This window comes from Candoia aspera, chromosome 6 (genome assembly GCF_035149785.1).
Source record: "Candoia aspera isolate rCanAsp1 chromosome 6, rCanAsp1.hap2, whole genome shotgun sequence".
Lineage (NCBI taxonomy): Eukaryota > Metazoa > Chordata > Lepidosauria > Squamata > Boidae > Candoia > Candoia aspera.
Genome location: NC_086158.1, coordinates 43,939,208 through 43,961,587, shown reverse-complemented (window position 1 = coordinate 43,961,587; position 22,380 = coordinate 43,939,208). Strand labels below are relative to the sequence as shown.

General features: G+C 37.3%; 1 protein-coding gene across 2 annotated transcripts in view; it reads right to left on the bottom strand.

Annotated features, from left to right (window-relative positions):
* Positions 1-22,380, bottom strand: part of MYO7B (myosin VIIB) — an 85,288-nt gene that overhangs the window by 34,104 nt on the left and 28,804 nt on the right. Inside the window, exons 18-34 of one of the 2 annotated variants that reach the window (XM_063306921.1) lie at positions 21,864-21,958; positions 20,885-20,969; positions 20,578-20,797; positions 18,355-18,380; positions 18,034-18,171; positions 14,402-14,617; positions 11,869-12,006; positions 11,462-11,476; positions 9,554-9,681; positions 7,923-8,049; positions 7,004-7,123; positions 5,787-5,960; positions 3,308-3,535; positions 2,894-3,061; positions 1,528-1,645; positions 1,317-1,443; positions 450-619 (exon numbers count right to left, since the gene is read on the bottom strand). In XM_063306921.1, coding sequence (XP_063162991.1) covers positions 450-619; positions 1,317-1,443; positions 1,528-1,645; positions 2,894-3,061; positions 3,308-3,535; positions 5,787-5,960; positions 7,004-7,123; positions 7,923-8,049; positions 9,554-9,681; positions 11,462-11,476; positions 11,869-12,006; positions 14,402-14,617; positions 18,034-18,171; positions 18,355-18,380; positions 20,578-20,797; positions 20,885-20,969; positions 21,864-21,958 — 2,293 coding nt within the window. Of the gene's footprint in view, positions 1-449; positions 620-1,316; positions 1,444-1,527; positions 1,646-2,893; positions 3,062-3,307; positions 3,536-5,786; positions 5,961-7,003; positions 7,124-7,922; positions 8,050-9,553; positions 9,682-10,083; positions 10,153-11,461; positions 11,477-11,868; positions 12,007-14,401; positions 14,618-18,033; positions 18,172-18,354; positions 18,381-20,577; positions 20,798-20,884; positions 20,970-21,863; positions 21,959-22,380 lie in introns of those variants that run through there. The other variant, XM_063306920.1, reaches the window with a different exon arrangement.

The window sequence follows — 22,380 nt, the reverse complement described above, 5'->3', positions numbered from 1 at the left end:
GAACCCTTATGGGACTTTTTGCTGACACCAGGACTGAAATTTAATGATTTATGGATTTGTGTATAGATAAGGGATGGGTTATGGGAAGAAGATATATTTACATGTAACCTTATATGGGGCGAAGAATCACTAAGTTGCTTGTACTTGTGATGAAGATCGAAAGTCACTTCTTTAAATATTTCTTTTATTTTTTTCTTATTTTTTCTCTTCTTTTCTTTTCTCTTGCTCTTTCTTTCTTTCTTTCTCTTTTTCCTTTCTAAGCTTAGTTTGTATTGTTTTTTATTATTGTTTTTTAAAAATTGTCAATAAATATATTTTTTGAAAATTAAATATTGTTAATTGCTACAGTATATCTTACAGCACAGCATGAAGTTGAACTTTTTCCTCTGCATGATAAAGATTTTTTTCTGCTAAACAGCAACAAAGCATATAAAATAAAACTAAGTTACCTTGCTGCTTATTGTCTTGTATTGCCACTGCATACACTGATCTCTTTTTCAATCCTTCCAGGAACATGACTATTAATTCTGCAATTGCAACACTGTTGACAGATGTCAAGACAAACTCTTCTGCACGCAGTGTGGTAAGGGTGCAGCTTTGCCCAAATGTCTTGACTGCCCTGTGTTCACAAAGTATTTCGAAAGAAAATAGTTTGTAGAATGGCTAGAAAACAAAACTCTGGCCTCCTTCAATATCTAACATAAGCAAGGATTAAAACTGATCTAAGAACACTTGCAAATATAGGAGTGTTCCAAATGGACAACTGCTAGTGCCACCATAGAAATAGCACTGCATAGGTTTTCCTTCTTTATCAATATTTTGTACAGAAAAAAAATGGTAAGGAAACACAGCAGGGTTATAAATGGAAACTCAGGAAGGTTTTAAATGGAGGTCCAGATCCTGTGTAAAATGTTGTGTACAAATCATATGGTTGTATAATTGAAATATTTGCAAGGCTCCTAGAAGCTGAAATAGAATTACTTGAGTTAATTCAACTCTTTCATGTCTCATTACAGAGATGAATTATATTACATTAGATTCCCAACCTGGAAGACACAATATTTTAAGAGATAGGAGTACTATAGAAAAAGATAAGAGTTAATACTTTCAGAGTAAACAGAACTCCCTAGGACTATTCCTTAGGCAGAGAAAGCTGCAAGTCTAGGAACACAAAAATTCCTCTTTATTCAGTTGTTATGACACAATAACAGACAAATCAAATACAGGCAATGGTATGATAGCAGCTGAGCATCACTTGTCCTCCTGTAAATGTTGACAAAGACCTCTTTTCAGTCCAGCATGTCCAATGACAGTACCTGTTGGTATGGATGCCAGTAATTTCTGGAAAAGACAAGTCTAGAAGTCTTCTTTCAGAGTCATCTAGGAAACATACACCTTTCCAATTAATTGCCACAATGAAATGTTTCTTTGGCAGACTGGGCCCTGCAAATGCAATATAAAGATAGAGTAGCAGCCTTATTCTACCTCCCACTATACCGTCTCCCACACAAAGTATGTTGACATTACCTGAAAATTTAGTAACTTCAAAGAATCTAGAAAAGAGCAGAGGCCACTGATCATGGGCAAAGTCTACCAGCTGCTCCTTTACACATTGTGGGGAAATCTGGTCCTGTGTGTAAGGCGCCTACAACATATAAACAATATATTGCACTTCAGTGTGTATGTTTCCTGAATGCAGTCCTTGAATGAAGGCCCTGAAGTACCCTCAAAGGGTTCAGACAATCTTCACATCATCTATTATTTACATCAGCAAGTTAAAGATAAAAAAGATACTTTATCACAGATTATATTGGAAGTGAATTTAAGCATTCCACTCATACTTGACTTCACAGCAGCACAGATTTTAGCGAATGAAGTCTTTCCCTAATTAAAGATACATGAAAAAATAAATACAAATGCCACTGAACGATTGATACAAACAGCAGTAGTTACGCTTAAAAAAAAAGTTTGCATTTAAAAAGTGTGCAATGAGATCTTTGTGTCAAATAATGAAAGCAGGGTAATTTACATTTTAAAAAGTTCTCTAGAAATGTTCATTAAAGTTCCTTAATTAGTGGGAAAAAAAGATTACCATGAGGTATGAACATAAGATATTTGACAGATTCTTGTAAACTATTCCCTTAAAAAGTCAATTGGACCAAATACTGCCCTCCTAACACAAACAGTAAACTGAATTTACCTGCACACACATCTGTAATGCAACTCTACATTTAGAAAATGAAGAGGAATCAACCCATCAGTTATGAAAAAGGTAAGTATATAAATATTGGGATTCAGCAAAACTGACAGCAGAACAATAACAAATATGGGAGTGAGGGTCACACGCTCCCATGTATAGAGCCACACAAAAGTGGGCTATCTATCATGTTGCACATGCAGCAGCAGGAGGAAATTCTCAGGGCAGTGGACAAGATCTCATCGGTGGAGCTCATGCTTGGTACACTACTGGTTATTTAAGAAGAGAAAAGTTACAAATAGGAAGGAGAACAGAGGGAAAGAAAACCTGTTGCCGAATGGAATGAAAGAAATATGTGTGTGTTGTGGGGTGGGGGAGGAATGCTAAGTAAAATGGGAGGAAAAGTAGGTTTTGCATTTTGTCACACTGCTGAAGTCCTGACACCATTTGAGATTGCAGAAATCCATCAATTGTTATAAAAGGTTCTGAGTATTTTATTCTCAAACAAATCCCTATCCCAATCAGTTCTGTTTAATCAGCCACAGAACAAAAACATTGAAAACCTTTTTTTTCTCTGCCATATCCTTGATTTGCTGTGCTGGAAGAAACTACTGGAGAAAGGTATATTATAACAAGAGTTAACTGAAATAGAAGCTAATATTAATGTCAAATCCTATATAATTTGGATGTTCATACCTTAGCATGAGCATACGTGATGAGGCTCACCCACTTCTCTTGGGATTTGGATCTTAGTAGCTTTGCTGGGATATATTCCTGGAGAATATTTTGAACCAACTCACTTTGGATGGACTCTCCAAACTTCATATAACAATATTTGGCTCCTACTTCCACCAAGTCCTCCTCCTATAACAATTAACCAGATTAGTCAATTTTCTGGAAGAATTCCTAATCCAACTTCTATCATTCCCTAGTGCCTCATTAGCTAGACCAAACAAATGAGATTTTAATCTATTTCCAGAAGAAATAAGCTAAAATGAATGTAGAGCAATGGATTTAGAATGCTAAATAATTCCTGGTAGAGAAGTGCCCTTAAAAAGTCACTTCTTCTTCAGGTGGCTTTGGCCTCATAACCAGAGTACAAAAATCTACCTTTTCACAGCAATATTCTCCAAACCGGATGCCACGTATTATTTGATGATAGATGAGTTCAGTGCTGATGGGATCTTCTTTACAGTTATGCCAGGGAGTGAAGATCTCTTTTCTGAAGTAGAGACGCCAAGGAGTATACTGTACATGGCCACCCTTCTCTCCTTCCTGTTGTTCGCACTGGGAAATGGCATCCATGATATGATCCCGTCCACTCCCTAGTGACCAGACCTAAGCTCCATGTTAAGGACAAATAGTCTGCTCAGTTAAAAAAGTACAAATAGCCACGAAAAATCTAATACAGTAAGGCAACGGGCTAGAACCCAGGAGACTGAGAGTTCTAGTCCCACCTTAGGCATGAAAGCCGGCTGGGTGACTTTGGACCAGTTACTCTCTCTCAGCCCAACTCACTTCACAGGGTGGTTGTTGTGGGGAAAATAGGAGGAGGAAGGAGTATTAGGTATGTTTGTCACCTTGAGTTATTTATAAAAATTATAAAGGCAGGATAGAAAATAAATAAGTAAATAAAATAAAAATTACCCAAAAATTATGAAGGAGAATTAACAACATAGTGTATAGCCATGTGTAAATAGGATGCAAGAGGAAGAGATGGTCTCATTATATGTTCTTCCACATTATTTGTAGGGCAGGGTGAAACAAACAAAACAGTCTCTGAGTTGACATGGACTGGAAAGTTAGATTATATTAATATTCCTATGTGTGTCTGGGTAAAGAAGGAAAAGAAATGCCACCAAGAGGCTGTCGGATTGCAGCAGGTTAAAAAAACAATCTAATAAATAATTATATATATTCAGAAGTGACAAAAATTATTGTAAGAATATAAATAAATTTGCTGGCACATGTCTCTTTGTAAACTACACCAACGTTTATTACATAACTCCATTTCTTTAATTCCAAGATTCTCAACTGAAACTTGATTGCATTTGCTTGAGACTTTGCTGACTTAAATTCTGGTAAAAAGGAACATTCTAGGGTGAGTCCTTGGAATAGATTATACTTTTGGATAGTTACACCTTTCCCTTGAAAAAGCAAATAGATCTGCATTTGTCTTATTGTGGCCTATCCCCCCTAGATGTATGCTCTGGGGGCTAGATAAAGGCTTGGAAGAGGTCAAGCAGAGAATCTTGGACCAAGATATCCAAAAAGATAGAAAAAAAGAAATTGTTCCTTTTCTCATACCTAGATAATTTTATCACATCCTTCACACCCCACATAAGGACATTTACAATGGCATGATTTGATGCCCATCCTCAATGGCTACTACAAGTAGATATCACAGCATTCCTTATCAGAATCACTTTTGCAAGGTTCTAGTAATGTGGCACCTTACTAGAATGCCCCCTATATTGGAATTGGTGCCTTGATCTCATAGAACTACATATTAGTAAGCTTTCCCACCTATCACAATAAGTGATTATAGATTAGTTCCTGTAAGATCAATGTACTGAAATATCTAAGAAGGTCACAGAATTCTTAGCCATAGCTGTGGTCTTTAGGCACCAGTGGGTTTACTCTACAACCAGCTAAATCCAGTTTTTTGCTTTTCTGTCCACTTACATTTATATTTGTTGACTGTCTTGTGCCAGAGCCTTCCTGCCAATCTGTGTACAGACACACCTCTACAACCTCTTTTTTATTTTCTGCCAAGTTTTATAACCCATATCATATTGGCTTTTGCTCTACACCAAACACTGCTAACATCCATCTATCTATCTATCTATCTATCTATCTATCTATCTATCTATCTATCTATCTATCTATCTATCTATCTACCTATCTACCTATCTACCTATCTACCTATCATCTATCTATCTTCTCTCCTATTACTATATAATTTCATTGATTTCTTACTCTTTTGGTCTATGGCCATATATTAAACAAATAATTCCAAGAAACATTCACAACATGAACATCCAAAGGGGACTTTATATAAAAATATTGGGCTAACTGGAAAATTGTTGTCCATTCAGATTAAGTGTGCAAAGAATGAACTACTTATGTAGACTGACTAAAATGAACATAAAATAAATGGTCAGCATGACAGATATGAGAAAAATATATAGCCCATTAGATCATGTGGGCTAATTTGTTCTCACATAATGATGTTCAGATGAACAGGTTAAATACAAGCATATATGGGAAAAATCCTCTGGCTGCACCAATTTAAAAAGCAAAATACCAATTCTGATTGTTGCCTTCAGCTATACAACACCTGTTTGTTGCTAATTACATGAGAAGATGGTAAGCAGCTAACGAAATCTGGGAAGAGATGGGAATTGCATTTTTACATGTAGAGCTTTGGACTGGCAGCAAAATAAAAGCCAAAAACACCTAGCAGAGCCCTTTATGAAGTAACTTTCTCACCCTGGGATAGAAAAGCAACAGATTAGAAACAGAAATTATAAAAACATGTGTCTTTTCAGGGCATTTAGAGGGGTATGATGCATAACATTCATTTCACCTTGTCATACAAAGCAATGTAGAGGGAGAAGCCAAATGTGTCCTTCAGCTTAATTTTATCAGCTACCAGCTGGCAGATCTCCTTTGCAGTGGAGGCTGAATCTGCAAGCACTTTGGTACTGTTGCCGTTCATCATGATTACACTGAGTGTGATTGGCTTCTTACTCTTGGTTGCCTGAAAAACAAAAGTTAAAGAAGTACTAAGAAACAGAGGACTTTTCTCCACATGTTCCAAATTACAGTTATAGGAAACAGAAGATTGAATCTCAACTTTTACAATACAGTGTATATAGAAATTTAGTAGATACTAGTATGATCTACATCTGGTTAGGTAAGACTTCAAGAAACTGTTAGACTAGAAGAGATTAACATCCAACTTTTTTCATGCCTTTTAGTGCTTTTATGCTAAAAAGTATTCTGTTCTAAAATTAAGTGGAAATTGTATTATCCAGAGATGTTCTTTCTCATCAAGTTCCTCCTATGATGTTTACTCACAAAGTTAAAGTTACATCCACTAAAGTCCTTTCCACCATTAATCTTTTTCTGTTTGATAGTCCTACCTCTTTAATCTTTCCTGTTCTCTTAAGAGATCAGTAAGATATTTTCTCTCTTGAATAGCTGATCTTCCTCCCCTGCCATTTTATATTTCTTTTGAAGGAGATAATTACTAGCTTTTCATCTATTTGCCCCTTCTATAGCAAAATATTATTTCAAATTTTGAAAGAAAAACCAGAAAGAGTAATTCTGTAATTAACATTTGTTATTTTCTTTCACAGGAAATAAACTTGCATTAGTGCAATTTAAAGAAGGTTCTGAAAAAAAAAATACAGATTTTTGCTTGCCTACTTTGAATGGCTAGTGCAGCAAAGAAAGGGAGAACATGGAATTCCCAAGAACACTGGCTAAAAGGTATCAGATGGATTCCTCTTAAGAAGTGAGTGAAGAGAGCTGATGTAGAACCTTCTCTATAGGTGACTTCAGGCATGAAAGCAAACTCAAGACATCAGAAAAAGGATTCAGAAGAATTGCCTGTTCTGGTGGGAATGATGACAACTATAAAACAACACGGCTGGAGGACACCAGACTGGAAAAGATTACATTAGATCATTAGGGGGCTACCTACCCTCTGTCCTATCATGACATAGTTTTTTATTATAAGCAAAAATAAGGGGGAAAAAAGGGAAAGAGGGGATAAAATGTAATATGGGAAATAGTTACCTGCAGCTCCAGCCAGCTAGGTGGTTCAGACCGTGTTCCATTCATATACGTTCGCCTCAACCTTTCAGAACAATATGGTGCATACAATAACGGTCCATCCCGGATGAAATTTAGCAGATACTAGTATGAAATAGAATAAGTTATTTGAAAGTATATGTCCTGATAAGAATGTTAGGAACTTCTATACCAGGTAGGTAGAATATATGGATATGTTTACAGTCAGTTCCACATTCCTTTTTGTACTTTGAACATCATGTCTCCGAGATCATGATATTCTTTGAATATTTTTTAACATGGGATTGACAAAGTGGAAAGTGAAATAATTTTTTAGGTTGCAAATATGAAAATATTTGGCTTGCCTCTGAAAACTGCAAATGTCAACCTTCAGTTGTAAAACAGAAAAAAGCTCCGCAATGGTATCGAAGTCCAAATGTTGCCAGTAAGGCTTTTTTAGGATAGCACTAGGTCTAGATGGAAGCAGTCAGGAATTGGGAGTGAAGAGGAAGAAGGTCAAGATATAAGAATGGGGACACCAGAAATAATAGGGAATAGCTGCCACTGAAGTTTGCATTAGGCAACTATGGGCTAAAGCAGGGCTTGGCAACCTATGACCCATGGGCCAGATGTGGCCCATCACCTGAAATCATCCAGCCCATGGTCCTAAAAAGAAATATATTTACCCAGCCTGCACAAGGGGGGGAGAGGTACTTGCTGCCTCCTCAGGCAGCCATTTTCACCAGCTGCCTTGGTGCAAGTGGTGCAACAAGTACCCCAGAAATGTTGGCAACAGTATGGCCTCTGGTTCCTACACTGAAGAAGTTTTCCAACCCCTAAGCTAAAGCTTTCTTCCAAGCATGCTCCTCAGTTACTAACTGATTGAGGCAGCTTTCACTAGAAGCAACAACTGCAGAATCAGTACCTTCACAAACTTGTCTGAAGGGCAGAAAGAACCAAGGCAGAGTGACAGCAGGATCCAACCTCTGTGATAACTAGTTTTATTGTTATTTTCAGTGAGTTGCTTGCAGATCTGGCAGTAAATCTCATCCCTGTTATAGAAAATAAGTAAGCGGGCATTTTGTAATGTTTCAAGTTCATTATCTCAGAGGCTGGCAATTTTTTCTGGACAGATATTGTTCGAATTATCAGGGGTCAACTCAGCATTGTCTCATAAACATAAGGGGGTCTCTCTAGCAAACGCATCTCTGTTGTGCTTGTGGGATGTCACATGGGTCACCTGATTTCCACTTCCTCCTCCTTCTTGGGCTTGGGGATTAACAATCTCCATTACCCTTTTGGCACATCTGCAAGCAGGAGGTGCTGCAGAATGCAGCTCTCATCCTTTCATCTCGCTTGCATGCAGACATTTCTATTTCCATTAAAAAATGTCTACAAAGAACCAGTAATGATTAAGTGCTTTCTACTATGAACCTACCTGTATCCAGATCTACTGAATAAAAGTAAGCTATCTCTATTTTTATTTCATCTAATTACAGTGTGAAGACTGAATTTATCTCTGAATGTAATTAAGCTTAATGTGCAAGTTCTCTTTTTGGTTCATGCTTCTACTCTGCAAGATTGCTGTTAGCTGCTTGGAGTTCTTTTATTAACCTTTAAAAACTCCATCAGATATCACATTTAATTACATTTTTTAAAAAGGTCTTTGCTCTCTGATGGCCTCAGCAGGGATGAAGAGCCAAAAGGTTTGCCTTCCCTCATTTGGGAATGTGGGGTTTAGATGACATTCCTATTTTGCATAATTTTAAAGGAAAAAAAGATTTAAAAAACCCAAATACTTTCTCAACAAATATGAATAGAAAAATGCACAGTTGAAGAGCCATAGGTGGAAATGTCTGGGGAAAGGTAGATGAAGTGTTGGAGATGCTCCTCCTTCTCTGTTGCTTGCCATGCATTTTGGTTTTCAGAGTTATTTCATGTCTTGCACATCAGTTTTACCTGTAACAATGTTTATTTCAACTATCGTGCAGGGAAAATAAATCAAGCCACTGAATCCTCTAGGTGACTCGTAAAACTTCACACTTGTTATGAGATTGACTGAACAAAAAAATGGGGGATCTCAGGTGAAATTTAAGAAACTTAAAACCTCACACATATCCTTGTTCACTTGAATGTAAGCTTAGCTAAAATATTTTAAGACTTTTGTTTAAAAAATGCAACTGATGCAAAAATAAACAGTATAATATACTTTATATGCAAAAATCTTAAAATTCAGCTCAAAAAGAGTGAAATTTTTTTTGCTTCAAGCTCCTTGCAAAGAAAATAAAAAATGGCATAGGCCATCAGTAGAAGAATGCTTCAGAGTATTATTGCCAGACTTATAAGGGACAAGTGCCATAGCCACCAACCAAATCAGCCATCCAATACAACTAAATAGTTTTTTATATAGCATTGTTCCACAAATTATACACATACACAATGCCAACAACTGAAGGAAAACTGAGTTTTATTCATACCCATTTCACACGCACATCTGGAATCTGGATCTGTACATTCACTATTCAAAATAAAGGTGTTATTTGATAAATTTAATACCTGATGGCAGGACGCAGGATAGCATTTCCAATAATAAAGTGCACTTTTTCAAGGTTAGACATAGGTCTCTCAGACTCAGAGCATTCCTTCTGAAACATGTCTTCTCCATTCATCAGCTGGCTTTTTATCTAAATTAAGCAGAAAACCATTTTCACCCTCTTTCGCTAAGTATTATTTTCCATTCTAGAATGGAAAACTAACCCAGCCCTCCAGCCTGGTGTGCGCTAGATGTTTGGACCACACTATCTTCCTAATCTCAAAACAGAGTGGGAAGGGACCTGTTATAGGCAAGACATATGCTCTATTCATCCCATGTTCCTTTGGACATGAGATGTCTGCCTGTTTACCTGCAGTCTACTTTGTTGAGATTGTTCATTTTATATATGAGATACACAGAGGAGGGGAAAACATCTGCATGTCTCTTCTGCCCTCCAAGAAGATTTTTGCATTGCTATAAGCCACACAAAGGATATTTTCACCAGGAGGCTGTAATGGCTACTGGACTGTGAGAAGGAAAATACACAACCTACCTCATCAGTCAGTTTGGAGTTGCGCTTCAGTTTCACAGAAGAAATTACCCTGGAGAATTTGATATCTTTCTTGCTGTTTACCTAAGTTATACAATTTATATACAAAAAAAGCATTAGCTTGGTTCGCAAAAGACAGTAGAAACTGCTAAAACAAAGAGGAGTCATCACTCATAAGCACTGAGTGATACAAAGAAAGCCTTTTTTAAAGGCTCAAACACTGTTTTTTTATCATTATTTGTAGCAAATAATTTCTGAAAGTGATCTTGTGCTCCTGTTTGTGGTGTTACTTAATCAATAATCAATTACCCATCAAGATGTTATTGCTTATGTTACTAATTTTTTTATATTTTAATTTTATGTTGCTATTTTAAGCCACTTGGGAGTCTTCAGAAATGGAATGGCATAAAAGCTGCAACAAGTAATTGATTGAATAATGGCTATTACTTAATTAATGACTATCTTGATCCCATAGTATGACAAATACAAAGGTTACATTCTTCATTAGACTCAATACATTTGTCATATAGACAGTTATTTTAGAAAAATGTTCATATTCTAACTCATTACTGCTATACTAGCAGGGTACAGTGAGGCTTTAGAAAATTAACTAGCATAGCTAAGGAAATTTTAAAAGTCAGAAACATTCCAAACTGGATGAGAAGGGTTTTTAGAAGGCTGAATTTAAGAAGAAATTGTGGCAGCAAAGCATTCTAATCTTATTTTATTATATGGAGCAAAACTAAGCAGTTTCCTAGTCTATTACAGGATATATAGAAAACACTGATCTGGGTCTGCTTCCACTTTAGGAAGAAGTTGTTCTCTTAAGGAGAGCAAGATGAGGATCATGCTGACTCTTTTCTAGTGTCTTATAGACACTCTAGACTAACTTCCTGGCAGTGTTATGAATCATACACTCCATCATGCAAATGGAATGTAGTGCTTTCTTTTCACTAAACAGAGCCCCAATAAAGTATGACCCAATTTTCTTGCTAAACCAGAACAGCTTACAATTAACAATAGCACAATTACAGATGGCTACCCTGTCCCCAGTAGCTCTACTGATTCAAATCTGCAAGCTCTAGCTGAAATAAATTAACATTTAAGTCTGAAAGACAGAGCAAACATTTTTAAAATCAGTCATGTCTCTGGTCTGTACATGGCACCCAAGATGACACTCCAGATATTTGGTAATGCTCTGAAAAGACAGGGGTTATCAAACACTTCACAGGCTACGAATATGTGTTGGCTGCAGGGCTCAAATTGCACACAGGTGCCTATGTTATGAACCAGTGAACTACATGTTGCAGAACTTGCCCACATCCTAGGTGTCAACATAGTCAGTGACATTTGACACCTCTCCTGATGCTCATTAGGCTACTTGTCCCACCTGATTCTGGATGGAGTGTATAATTCTGTTAGATCTTTTTAATTAAAAATAATGCGAAGCTAACATGCTGCAAAGCAAAGTAGCCGTATGAAGCATAATTTGAATTTCCAATAATGTCTCTGGGCTCTACATGTTCCTTTTGAACTGGATCAGGCAGCGCTAATCTGGATCACTTCAGGAAGGGAGAGGGAGACTTCCTGCACCAAGATAAATTTATTCTTCTGAGAATCAATCCCCAGAAACTGTCATTGCAAATAACACTTTGGTGGGCAAATAACGATTAGTGGTAAATCGGCATGGAGCAAGGCATAATTGGGGGTTGTAATCTTTCTATTTTAATAAGATCATACCAATGAAAAATATATTCTCCTTACTATATCTGGATGGTATCTGCTTACAGGCTGTGGCTGGCTCTTCTTGCCAAAGCTCTCATAAATTTGAGTCACCTTGGAACTTCTGTTGCTGCTGATATTCTGCGCTCTTTCTGGTAAATCACCCATGAACTGCAAAATGATGGTCCATACAGCTAAAGATGCCTAGTGAGAACGGAATAGTAGAGATACTGTTCTTGCCATTGTGATGCATTTAATTAACATACACATATTAGCTGACTAGACATAAATTAACCTCCCTGGTTTTTGCACATCAGCACATGAATGTACTTAATTCCTATTGAAAGTTATGATAATCAGTGCACCTCTATGTTTACTGTACAGAGCTATAATAATAAAAATGATTGTGGCAAAAGTAACAGTGGCAACTTATTCAGTAGCTGATATTGCCATTTTGTCCAATCGAATCAATTTTTATTATAATTTAAATGTTTATCTTATTTTGAGGCCTAAAATTTAGGAAAGAGAAAAATGTGTGTGGTTCACATTAAATACAATTACTATACCTAATGTGTATTTCCCAAAATAAAACGTGAATACAGTTAAATATTGATAATTGCATCTGTATGAATTTTGCCATGAAAAAATGGGCACAACTTTTATCTGAAAATATTATAATAAGACATCTGGAGTGTGCAAATTGGAGAAGGCTAATCTAAATTGCACTTATTGTCTTACTACATATTTGCCTTTTATCTTGATTTCAGGTCTTTATCATGTTTTATGATGTAAGTTGCCAGGAGTCATTTTTTAATTAGGTGGTATAAAACTACAATAAACAAACAAATCATATATCCTAGCATGTGCCATTTTTAATGGATATTCCCATTTGCAAGAGAGATGGTGAAATGATGCCACAATATTTCTACATGCTATGTAAATGACTCGACAGCAGCTAACAACAACAACATGTTCAACATAGTTAATGTTTTCAAAATTGACTGACTGAACAAAAAGATTTTAAACCACTTAACTGATGCAACAAATAGACTGCTGTTCTAACTAGATTGTTTAGTAAAGAATTAACAATACTTTAAAGCCTTCAAGGACCAAATAGGGTGCTGTTAGTATTTAGTTCTCTGGACAGTTGACAGAGTAATAAGATATACTATGCAGAAGATTTACACTATAGCAGAGTTTTCTATCAGGGACTAAGCTTTCACTTTTCTACATAGACTTGTCCTTAAAAAGTGCTTGAAAACAACAGATAACGAAAAATTCCGCAGAATACTCATCTTGCAATAGCCACAAAGGCTGCTTATTTGTTTCTGTGCCAAGTTCGTTATGCTGGCTCTTGCCTATGACATCCCTAAAAACATTGAGGACAAATTGTGTTCCTCGTCTGAGGTCATTCTATGTCTTTCAGCAATTAGACAAAATGAGAATATGGAGATTCAAGGCAGACAATTTTGTACATGGTCATTGTGTCAGTTGCATGGAACTCCTTGCCATGGTAGGTTAGGTTGGTTTCCTTGTTTCTGACCTTTATATTGCTGGTAACTTTTTCACTGAGCTTGGAGTGATAAATGTTCCCTGTTTTATACATAACAGATTAATTAAAATTGAAATAAGGCTGCACTTAGTTAAATTTTTAAATTTGCTGCTATTGATGTTCACCAACTTACTGTAGATGACTATGAAAGACCAATTTATAGGAGATAAGGCCATGGTCATCAATTGCTATGGTAACTTCTACTAATAAACATCTAGATTAATATTATCTCTAGTATTAGGAGCAGAAGATTCTCAAAAGTGATTAGGAGAGCAGGAACAGAGAAAGAGACAATAGGAAATGTACTACTGAGTTCATCTCATGCTTCAGAGGATAGGCATCTTGGCTGGCTACTATGGGAACAGAATCTTCGACCACACAGGCTTTTGATCTGTTCTCCAGGTTTTTACATTTTCCTGTCTTATTTTTCATTTTACTATTTATTACCACTTCAATTATCTAACTCTAAGCAGCTTACAATACCACAGTATAGCAATATAAATAGACTTTTTTTTTTTTGCCTTTGAGTCAGTGTTAACTCCTGGTGACTGCCTGGACTAGTCCATGCCAGTTTTTTGGCAAGATTTTTAGAAGTGGTTTGCCATTTCTTTCTTCCTAGGGCTTCTGAGAGAGAGTGACTGACCCAGCTGGCTGATGCCTAAAGAGAGACTAGAACTCACAGTCTCCTGGGTTGTAACCTGGTGCCTTAAAATATGTATAGAATATGCAATATGCAAATACAATAAAAAGTAACGTAACAAAATACAATTCTCATCCAGATCATCGCATCAACATTCATAGCATAACATTCATTATGCAGCACCTTTCTCTCAGTTAGCAGGAAAAACATAGTCCAATTCAAAACAACTTACTCTTCAGTCTCTGAAGGCTCTGGAAAACATGTGTTTTAATCATGGGCTGCCTGATTATCAGGGAAAGAAAACAAGCTGTTCCAAACTTATTCCAAAGGCAATTTATTAACAATTGCTTCAAGGAACTGGGAGTTTTGATTTTAAAAAATATATTAAACAAAAGTAAATAAATTACCAAAATGTCATCCTTTTCATCATGATAAAGCAAGGGGTGGCGCAGTGGACGTCTAATATGTGTATATGTGGAAGATCCCTGGAAGTAAGTTGCTGCAAATTTGGGGAAGGTGTATTGTGCCAAATCATCTGCCTCCTCATCCAGCTCCACAGTCATAGGGATCATATCCAGGTCCACCTCATTCAGCCTGTGTATCTGTGTTTTCTTCTCCAGGTCCTGCAGGGTACAGAAGTAGAAAAACAGCTTGGTTTTATTTCCCCAGCATTGTTAACCTCTGTTCTCTGTCTTGATACAAGAACGTGTTGAAGCTGCAGGCAGAAAAGCTTCAAATAGTGTCCTCTTCAACACTCAGAGATTGCTTTCTGGGGAAGAAATGGAGGACTGAACATGGCTCCATGAAAAGTGGAGCCGACGACCACGGCAGAATGAAGAACTGGTGAGTAGACCAGCTCTTCGATAATTCCTCTCTGGACAAGGAGAGGACTTGAGACTGCCCGCAAGTGCTCCAGACAGCTGTTTCTCGCAAGATGACTGCAAGACAATAGTCTCCAGTGGGTTTAGAGCTCAGGGAAACAAAGGAATAGCCATCTTGCTCAAACCGTGGTGGACACCTTTGAAAGTACACTAAGTTTGCATACTTCCTTTTCTAATCACTTCTGAAAATTGCTTGTTAACTGCTTTTCAGCTAATAGTAACCTTCGCATAGACAGGTTTTACAGCACCGGGCGAGTTTCTTTCAATCCTTAGTGAAAGAAGTTTTAACTACAAGTTTAAGGACTTAAAAAAAATTTGTTTGGAATAAACAACAAAGGGGTGATTAAAACTTTGATTTTAAAAAGTTACAAATGGACTAAGGGTCCAGATAAATTTGAAATAATATTTTGGAATTAAGTGTAAAGAATCCTTCCTATGGGAAAATGCTTTTGTTTTGAATTCTTTTCTAAAAAAAATCATAATCAGATAAGATTATGATAAATAAGATAAATTAGACACTAGAGGGAGCCAGGGGAAACTAAAGATGATAATTAAAGGAGAAGAACACTCAAACTCAACTTACAATTACAGAATGAAGCAAAATATTTAACATTGGACATATTAAAGGATATTTTTGAACAATGGACCCAGAAGTTAATTTTACAAGTGTCTGCCTCTATGGATAGACTGTGTTTAAAAGATGTTATGGAAGAGGAACAAATTTTACCTGACAAGATTGAGACTGATCTGAAAGTGGATTTAAAAATGACAAGCTACAAGAATGACATGGAATAAGATGTTATACAGGACATACAGAAGAAACTGGCTGATGTCTTAATAATCAAAAGGGATATACAAATAATAAACCAAGAGAGTGACCTGGATAATTTTCCTATACTGCATTTACAAAAGAGGCTTGTTAAAGTTTTGAAGAATTTTGTGAGAAGGAACAAAGAAAAAATGAAAAGAAATCAAGTCCTACGACATTATTTGATAGGATTAAAAATCAAGATTGTTAAAAGGAAGGAATATAAAGTTGGCTTATTCAATCAAGATTAAAATAGATGTGTTGTTATCTCTGGTAACACTTAATGGACTTTTGCTGACACCAGGACTGGAAGGACGAGGCTTTATGGATTTGCTTATAGATAAGAGATGGGATATAGAAAGAAGAGATCATTTGTTGTATTTTAAGAGGGGGTGATAAATTACTAAAATTGTTTACACTTGTTGTGATGAAGGAGCAAGTCATTTCTTTATATATTTATTTTCTTTTTCTTTACTATATTCTTATTTTTTCTTTCTTTTCTATTTCTCTATTTTTTCTTTTTTTCTTTTCTGTATCTTCTCTGTATCTTTTCTTTTTATTCTCTTCTTTCTTTGTTTTGTTTGTATAATACTAGTTTTTACTGTTGTAATTGTAATCTTTAATATAATTACTAAAAAAAACCCACTCAGGGATAGTGTCAATCTGAGATGAGCATGGAATTGAGTTCTGTGAAGGCAATTTTGCACATCAGTGGGAACTCCCGACTTATCCCATCTCCTGACTTATCCCCTATCCATCCTGTAGCAAAAGCACTTGGCATCTTGCCATTCTTCTCAGCCTCTTCTTCCAGTCAAATGCAGTGAGGGCAAAGCAAAGGGCAAAAGCAGCATACTGATTGCTGCTGGTTTCTGCACCTTCCCTCTAGCCAGCTAGAAGACATTCTAGCTCTGTGGGAGGACAAAATGAAGCAGTGTGGACACTAGTGCAGTGGTGGAAACTGCTGACAAGAATTTGAGGGCTGAGGCCAGTGGTTGGGTGGAAATGCCTACTATTCATATTGGTTTCAAACATCATGAAAAAAATATATAATGGTCTTAGGTCTAAATCCTGAGTCACCGGTATAGCACTAGTGCCCAGACAAACCTCTATTGGATCCCTCCACTGTCATGCTGTCCTACCTGATTTTATTTTATTTTTGCTAGCTTCTTTTAATAATACATATATTTTAAAAGGGAAGCCACCATGCTGCAGAGTACCAGCCTCAAGAACACCTCCATCTATCACAATAATTCCACATATTTCTGTCTTCTAAGGAATTAGCTATCCCAGCCAATTTTGTGTCATCTGCAAATCTGATGACCATTCCTCCACCTCTTGATCCAAATCATTAATTTAAAAAATGGACAGCTAGAGGACCAGCACAGAACCTTGTTGTTCTGATTGTTATGAATGGATTGTACTCTGCTGCTGATTATGTTTCAAGTTTTAAATATGTTTTTTTAATAATGGTTTTTAACATGTTTTTGTATGTACAGTATGTTGTTTTCATTCGTAGTTTATTGTTTTGATGCTTTTTTTGTGAGCCGCCAGAGTCACATATGTGAGATGGGCTGTTATATAAATTGAATAAGTAAATACAATTCTTAGAAAAGAAAATGCTGTTGTTTAGAAATGTTCCAAGAAAAAAGGAGAAAGGTAAATTCAGGTAGCAGAGAAGATCCTAGGAAGCTAGAGCAACCTCAGAGATTTGGCTTCCGATAAATGGGGGTTCTCTGATTGGCAAAGTCCATCATGACTCCCATTTCATTTATATATTCATAGAAAATAAAAATTGTGAATGGCTGAAGTCCACTATTCTGCTTGGAAGGTGCTCACTGCCCAGAAGAAGGACAACTGTAAGCTGAGGTGGTAGATAAAGGAAGTAGCATGGAGTAACTTCATCAGTTTGCTTTCTGGTAACTCATTATTTTTATTTTGATCACAATCAGCATGGCAACCACTTGCGTTACATGATATATTTTGAAAAATTCAAATGGGCTCATTAGCTCCCCAAACTCACTTCATCTGTTATTTTTCCTTTGTGGATGTTAGCCTTGTGAGGTAGTCCAGACAAGAAGCACAACCAGAAATACTAGCTCTATCTTTATTGCAAGGTTACATTAACAGAATCTTGCAAGTCTGAAAGTCCCCTCCTGTCCCTCACTTTTATTCTCCTGAAAACTAGGGAGGGTCCCTTCTGAGACGTGTTTGCCACCCCACCTCCTTTGGACTCAAATTTTGTTTATCAGACCATTGTCTAGGCTGTCACTCTTCCTCCTGTCTCCCGACGTCATTGCCACATACCATTACAGTGGATGACCAGCTGAATTATTTCTCCACATCTTCTTACCTCAAAGCCCAACGGAGCTTGACCTTCTTGCCCCCCAATGAAGGAAGGCAAGAAACCAAATACTCTGTCCACCATTTCCTGGTCACTGATGACATCATACAGTGTTTCATGTTTGTTTTCTTCAGAGTTCTTTACTTTCTTGGCATAATCTTCTGATTCTGGAATTGCCATATGTTCCTGTAAATAAATGATAGGAATCCATTAAGCTGGACCTAGGGATTGAGTTAGGACTTTATACGTACAGATTGCTCATTATAGCTACTCCTGCATCATCAGAACAAACAAGGTAACAAAATTAGTTACTATCCAATGATCATACACTGGAAACTTTAATAATAGTTTTATTCCTGCCAATTTTCTGACTGAAATGATAACAGCAAAGCTACAGTACCTTTTATTCTGGCCCAGTGAAATGCCTCATCTAATTAAACAAAGGAAATCCCTTCCAAGAGATTCAGACAGTGAAAGTGTTAAAGGAAAACCTGATCTGTTGATACAGATAAATGGGTAGAGGCATCTGAAGCCTGCAAAAATCAAACAGAAATGAGCTAAGATTTTGTCCTTGTCTTTCATGGAGGAATGAGCACATCTCTTCCAGGCTGGCTCAAAGCCAAGGTAAGCAATGTCCTGACCCAGAAGCTGGGCTGGAGATCTAATCTGCATAGGAGTTGCACTATAGAATAGAGACTGAAAAGCAGTCTTAGACCTGGTGTATTTATTTAATCATAAGGTTAAATGGTGTGGGAATGGACTCCAGAGATTTTCAAATATTTCTGAAGTTTCTGTTCTTTTTAAAACTGTTTGCTTCTTAGAACTCACTTTTTTTTTTTTTTTTGGTAACCTAGCTTTGGATTTTCAAGAGAAGAGGAGATGGTTGTTCTTGGCTCTCAAAGTTTTGGCAATAAAAGCAGCATGCTAAAATAAGCTTTCTCAGATCAGGCAGTGCCTTGCTTATTAGCTATATCATTTTTCCAGCCATTTCTGACCAAAGAATTCTCAGGACCTACAGGACTATAATCTACAAATGAAATGAGCCCACTCAGTAGAAAGTAAAGGGAACAGATCCAGATGGATAGGATTAGACTGAATTCCTAATGTTTCTGTTTACATAGAAAAAATCTCACCACCACTAAATTCACATTCAGCCACATTTCTGCCTGATCCTCCTTAATGGAACTTTTCTCGAAAGAAATATGATGGAAAAGGGGGTAGGAAAGGATGGCACAATTAGAAATGGTGCATGAGACATCTGAACAACATGAGATTTTAGTAGAAGACATGGCAAAATGTGGGCTGGTCTGTGCTATCATTAGATGAATATAGAGCTGATTCAACAATCATATGTCCCCATGTCAATAGTATATCAAGACCAGAATCAAGTGTTCAGTGGCACACTGCTCCATTCTAGCTGTTCAATATCCTTATAAAAGACCTGCACATGGGGTTAGAAGACCTGACTATCAAATTCGAAGACTGCACAAAGATGGGGGTGGGATGTGGGTAGAATAGCTAACATATTAGAAGACAATTCTGTCAGGAGGACAAGATTCAGGAGGATCTTGACAAGCTGGAATAATGGGCAGAAACCAGCAAGATGAATTTCAACAAGGACAAATATAACATCCTACATGTTGATAGGAAAAATCAATGGTATGATAAGAGGGTTAGGCCATCTAAGAAAAAGGATCTGATGTTTAGGTGGTTCACAAAGTGGGCATGAGCCACAGAGAGTGATGCAGCTTAAAAAAGTGCAATTCTAGGCTGTATCAAGATAAGTTTAGTGCGAAGACAAGTTCCTCTATATTCTGCATTGGGCACACCACATTTAGAATTTTGCATCCCATTCTGGACATCACAAATTGGAGCATGTCCAGAGGAGAGCAAACAAGATAATGAAGAGCCTTAAAGAAAAAAACTCATGAGGAACAATTGGTGGTATTAAATATGTTTATCCTGGGAACAAAAGATTGTAGGGAAATAAAATAGTTATCTTCAAGTATCTGAAGGATTGTCACAAATAAGTTGGGGCAAAATTTTTCAGAGTTGTTCTAGGAGACAGGACAAGAAGCAGTCAGGTTTTAACCGGAGGGGAATAGATTTTGGTTGGACATCAGGACAAAATACTAATGGTAATAGCTGTTCACCAACGAAACAGACTGCCTCAGGAAAGGGTGAACTTTCTTTCTCTGGAGATATTTAAATAGAGGCCAAGTTGCCATCTGTCAGGGTTCTGTACTAGTGGATTACCACATTGAAAATCATCTTGGGTAATTTTGACATTGTTATTTTTAAGCATTTAATACAGAAAACGGGCTGGCTCTAATACTAATTTTTAGCCATTCTGTTCTCATGCCCTACTCATGATTTCCCAGACTATGCACCTTAATTATAACTATAATTAAGCTATAAGCAGTCACTCTGGTTGGAGGCATTAGGTGGAATATAGCTATTTTATTCTATTGTCTTATCAAAATCACTCCTCTGTGGAATTCCTATGGACAAGACTTGGCTGCTGTGACACCTATTTCCATCCTCCAATCATACCTACCTTCTTCATTCGGTGCAAACTCTTGCGAACAAACATTCCTCTAGCATAAGCCTGTATCACACACACAGCTTTCAGCTGTTCAGCAATTTTCTGGCGCATCAGGTAACCTCGACACAATGCTTGAAACTTAATCACATTGCCACGGGCTTCTTCGTACTTTTTCACAAGCTGTTTGCTCCGGAAAAGGGCTTGCAGGCGTTCAAACCCCAACATGATCTATATGGGAGAAAGAGGAATCTGTCGTAACTGTGGATGCAGAACATCTTCTGTTGCTGGACCTCAGGGCGAAAGGCAAGTTCTTACCATCCTGAAATTTTTCCGGGCACAGTGACCTCTCCAGGCTGTCTGTATAACTACAGCACTGTGTCTCTGCTTCAGAAACTGTTTCCTTTACACAGAAAGAACAACAAACACAACTAAGTTATTCGACAAAGGAAAAGGATGTTAAAGGAGTGTTCAGTAGCACATTCAATGGAATAGGTATTGGAGGAGGAACTGACCTACCCCAAGAAACAAATCAGGAAAGCACCCTAATTGTAGCAAGGCCAAGTTATTTCTTTTTCTTTATGAAAATAATGACAAGTGAACTCTCTTTTCTATGATGTGTACAGAGATGATCTTAAATAGACATGACCTACTCCAAATGGTTTTTCCTTTAACTCTATTGCTTTAATGCTCAATGTACTGTGAAATTAGAGAGAAATAAGTACATGTGCCTAAATGAGTTAAAGTGACTAAGCATGCTCCTAGATGGAATTAGGTATCTGCTGTTGCTCCGTTATGGTGGGCAATAATGTGGACACTACTGGTTATGGGTTCTCTTTCTTTCCCTTCATCCTTCCCATTCTGGAACAGAAGGACAATGTTTTGCCAGGTTGCACAGCAATCTCCTAGGCCATCATCCTTTCTCTCCCTCCTGCCCAGTTTTGCTTTTTGAGGACCTTTTTGTATTCTAGACAGGGGTTTTCAAGCTTTTTCAGGCTGGAGAACTTGGGTTTAAAAAAAAAGTTCCAGAACCCCTGATCAAAAGGCAAAGCTCTAGTGATAGAAAACTGGCTTCATTCAAGTGGACTAGAAGACCTCCAAGGTCCCTTCCAACCCTATGATTCTATGATTCTATGATTCTATGAAATGAATTTTTATTTTTTTGCTTTTAGTCTGTCACAGAACCCCATCAAGTTCTCAAGGACCCTAAGCATTCCACAGAAAAAACAGTTTGAAAAACCCTGATCTAAGCTATAAACAATAATCCACATTCCTCACTACCATTAAACACGTTTACCTGTCTTTGAATCCCCTCAGCACCTTCTGAATTAGAATGGCTTTTTCTCTGAGTACCTTGTCTCGCTGTACTTCCAGGACTGTATCATGATAATCCTATCAAAGATATGGGAACAAATAAATGCCCACCTATTTGAGCACAGGCTGTAACAAAACAGATTAAAAGATTCTGCATACAGAACAGTAGCTGGATTTAACTGTTCTTCTTAACAATTCAATCTTTTACTAAACCCACTGGGATTTGATCAGTGGTATGCTGAGAGCCAGTTTGGTCTAGTGGTTAAGTTTCTGGGCTAGAAACCAGGAGTCTGTGAGTTCTAGTCCTGCCTTAGGCATGAAAGCCAGATGGGTGACCTTGGGCCAGTCACTTTCTCTCAGCCCAACTTGGTGCAATGTAGACTAGCCTCCTCATGGTGCACAACGGGCAACGTGACTTGTCATAGCTAAATAGTCTACACATCTGGCTGCTGGACCTCACAAGGATTTCCCAGCAAGAAAAGCAGCATGAACACCGAACT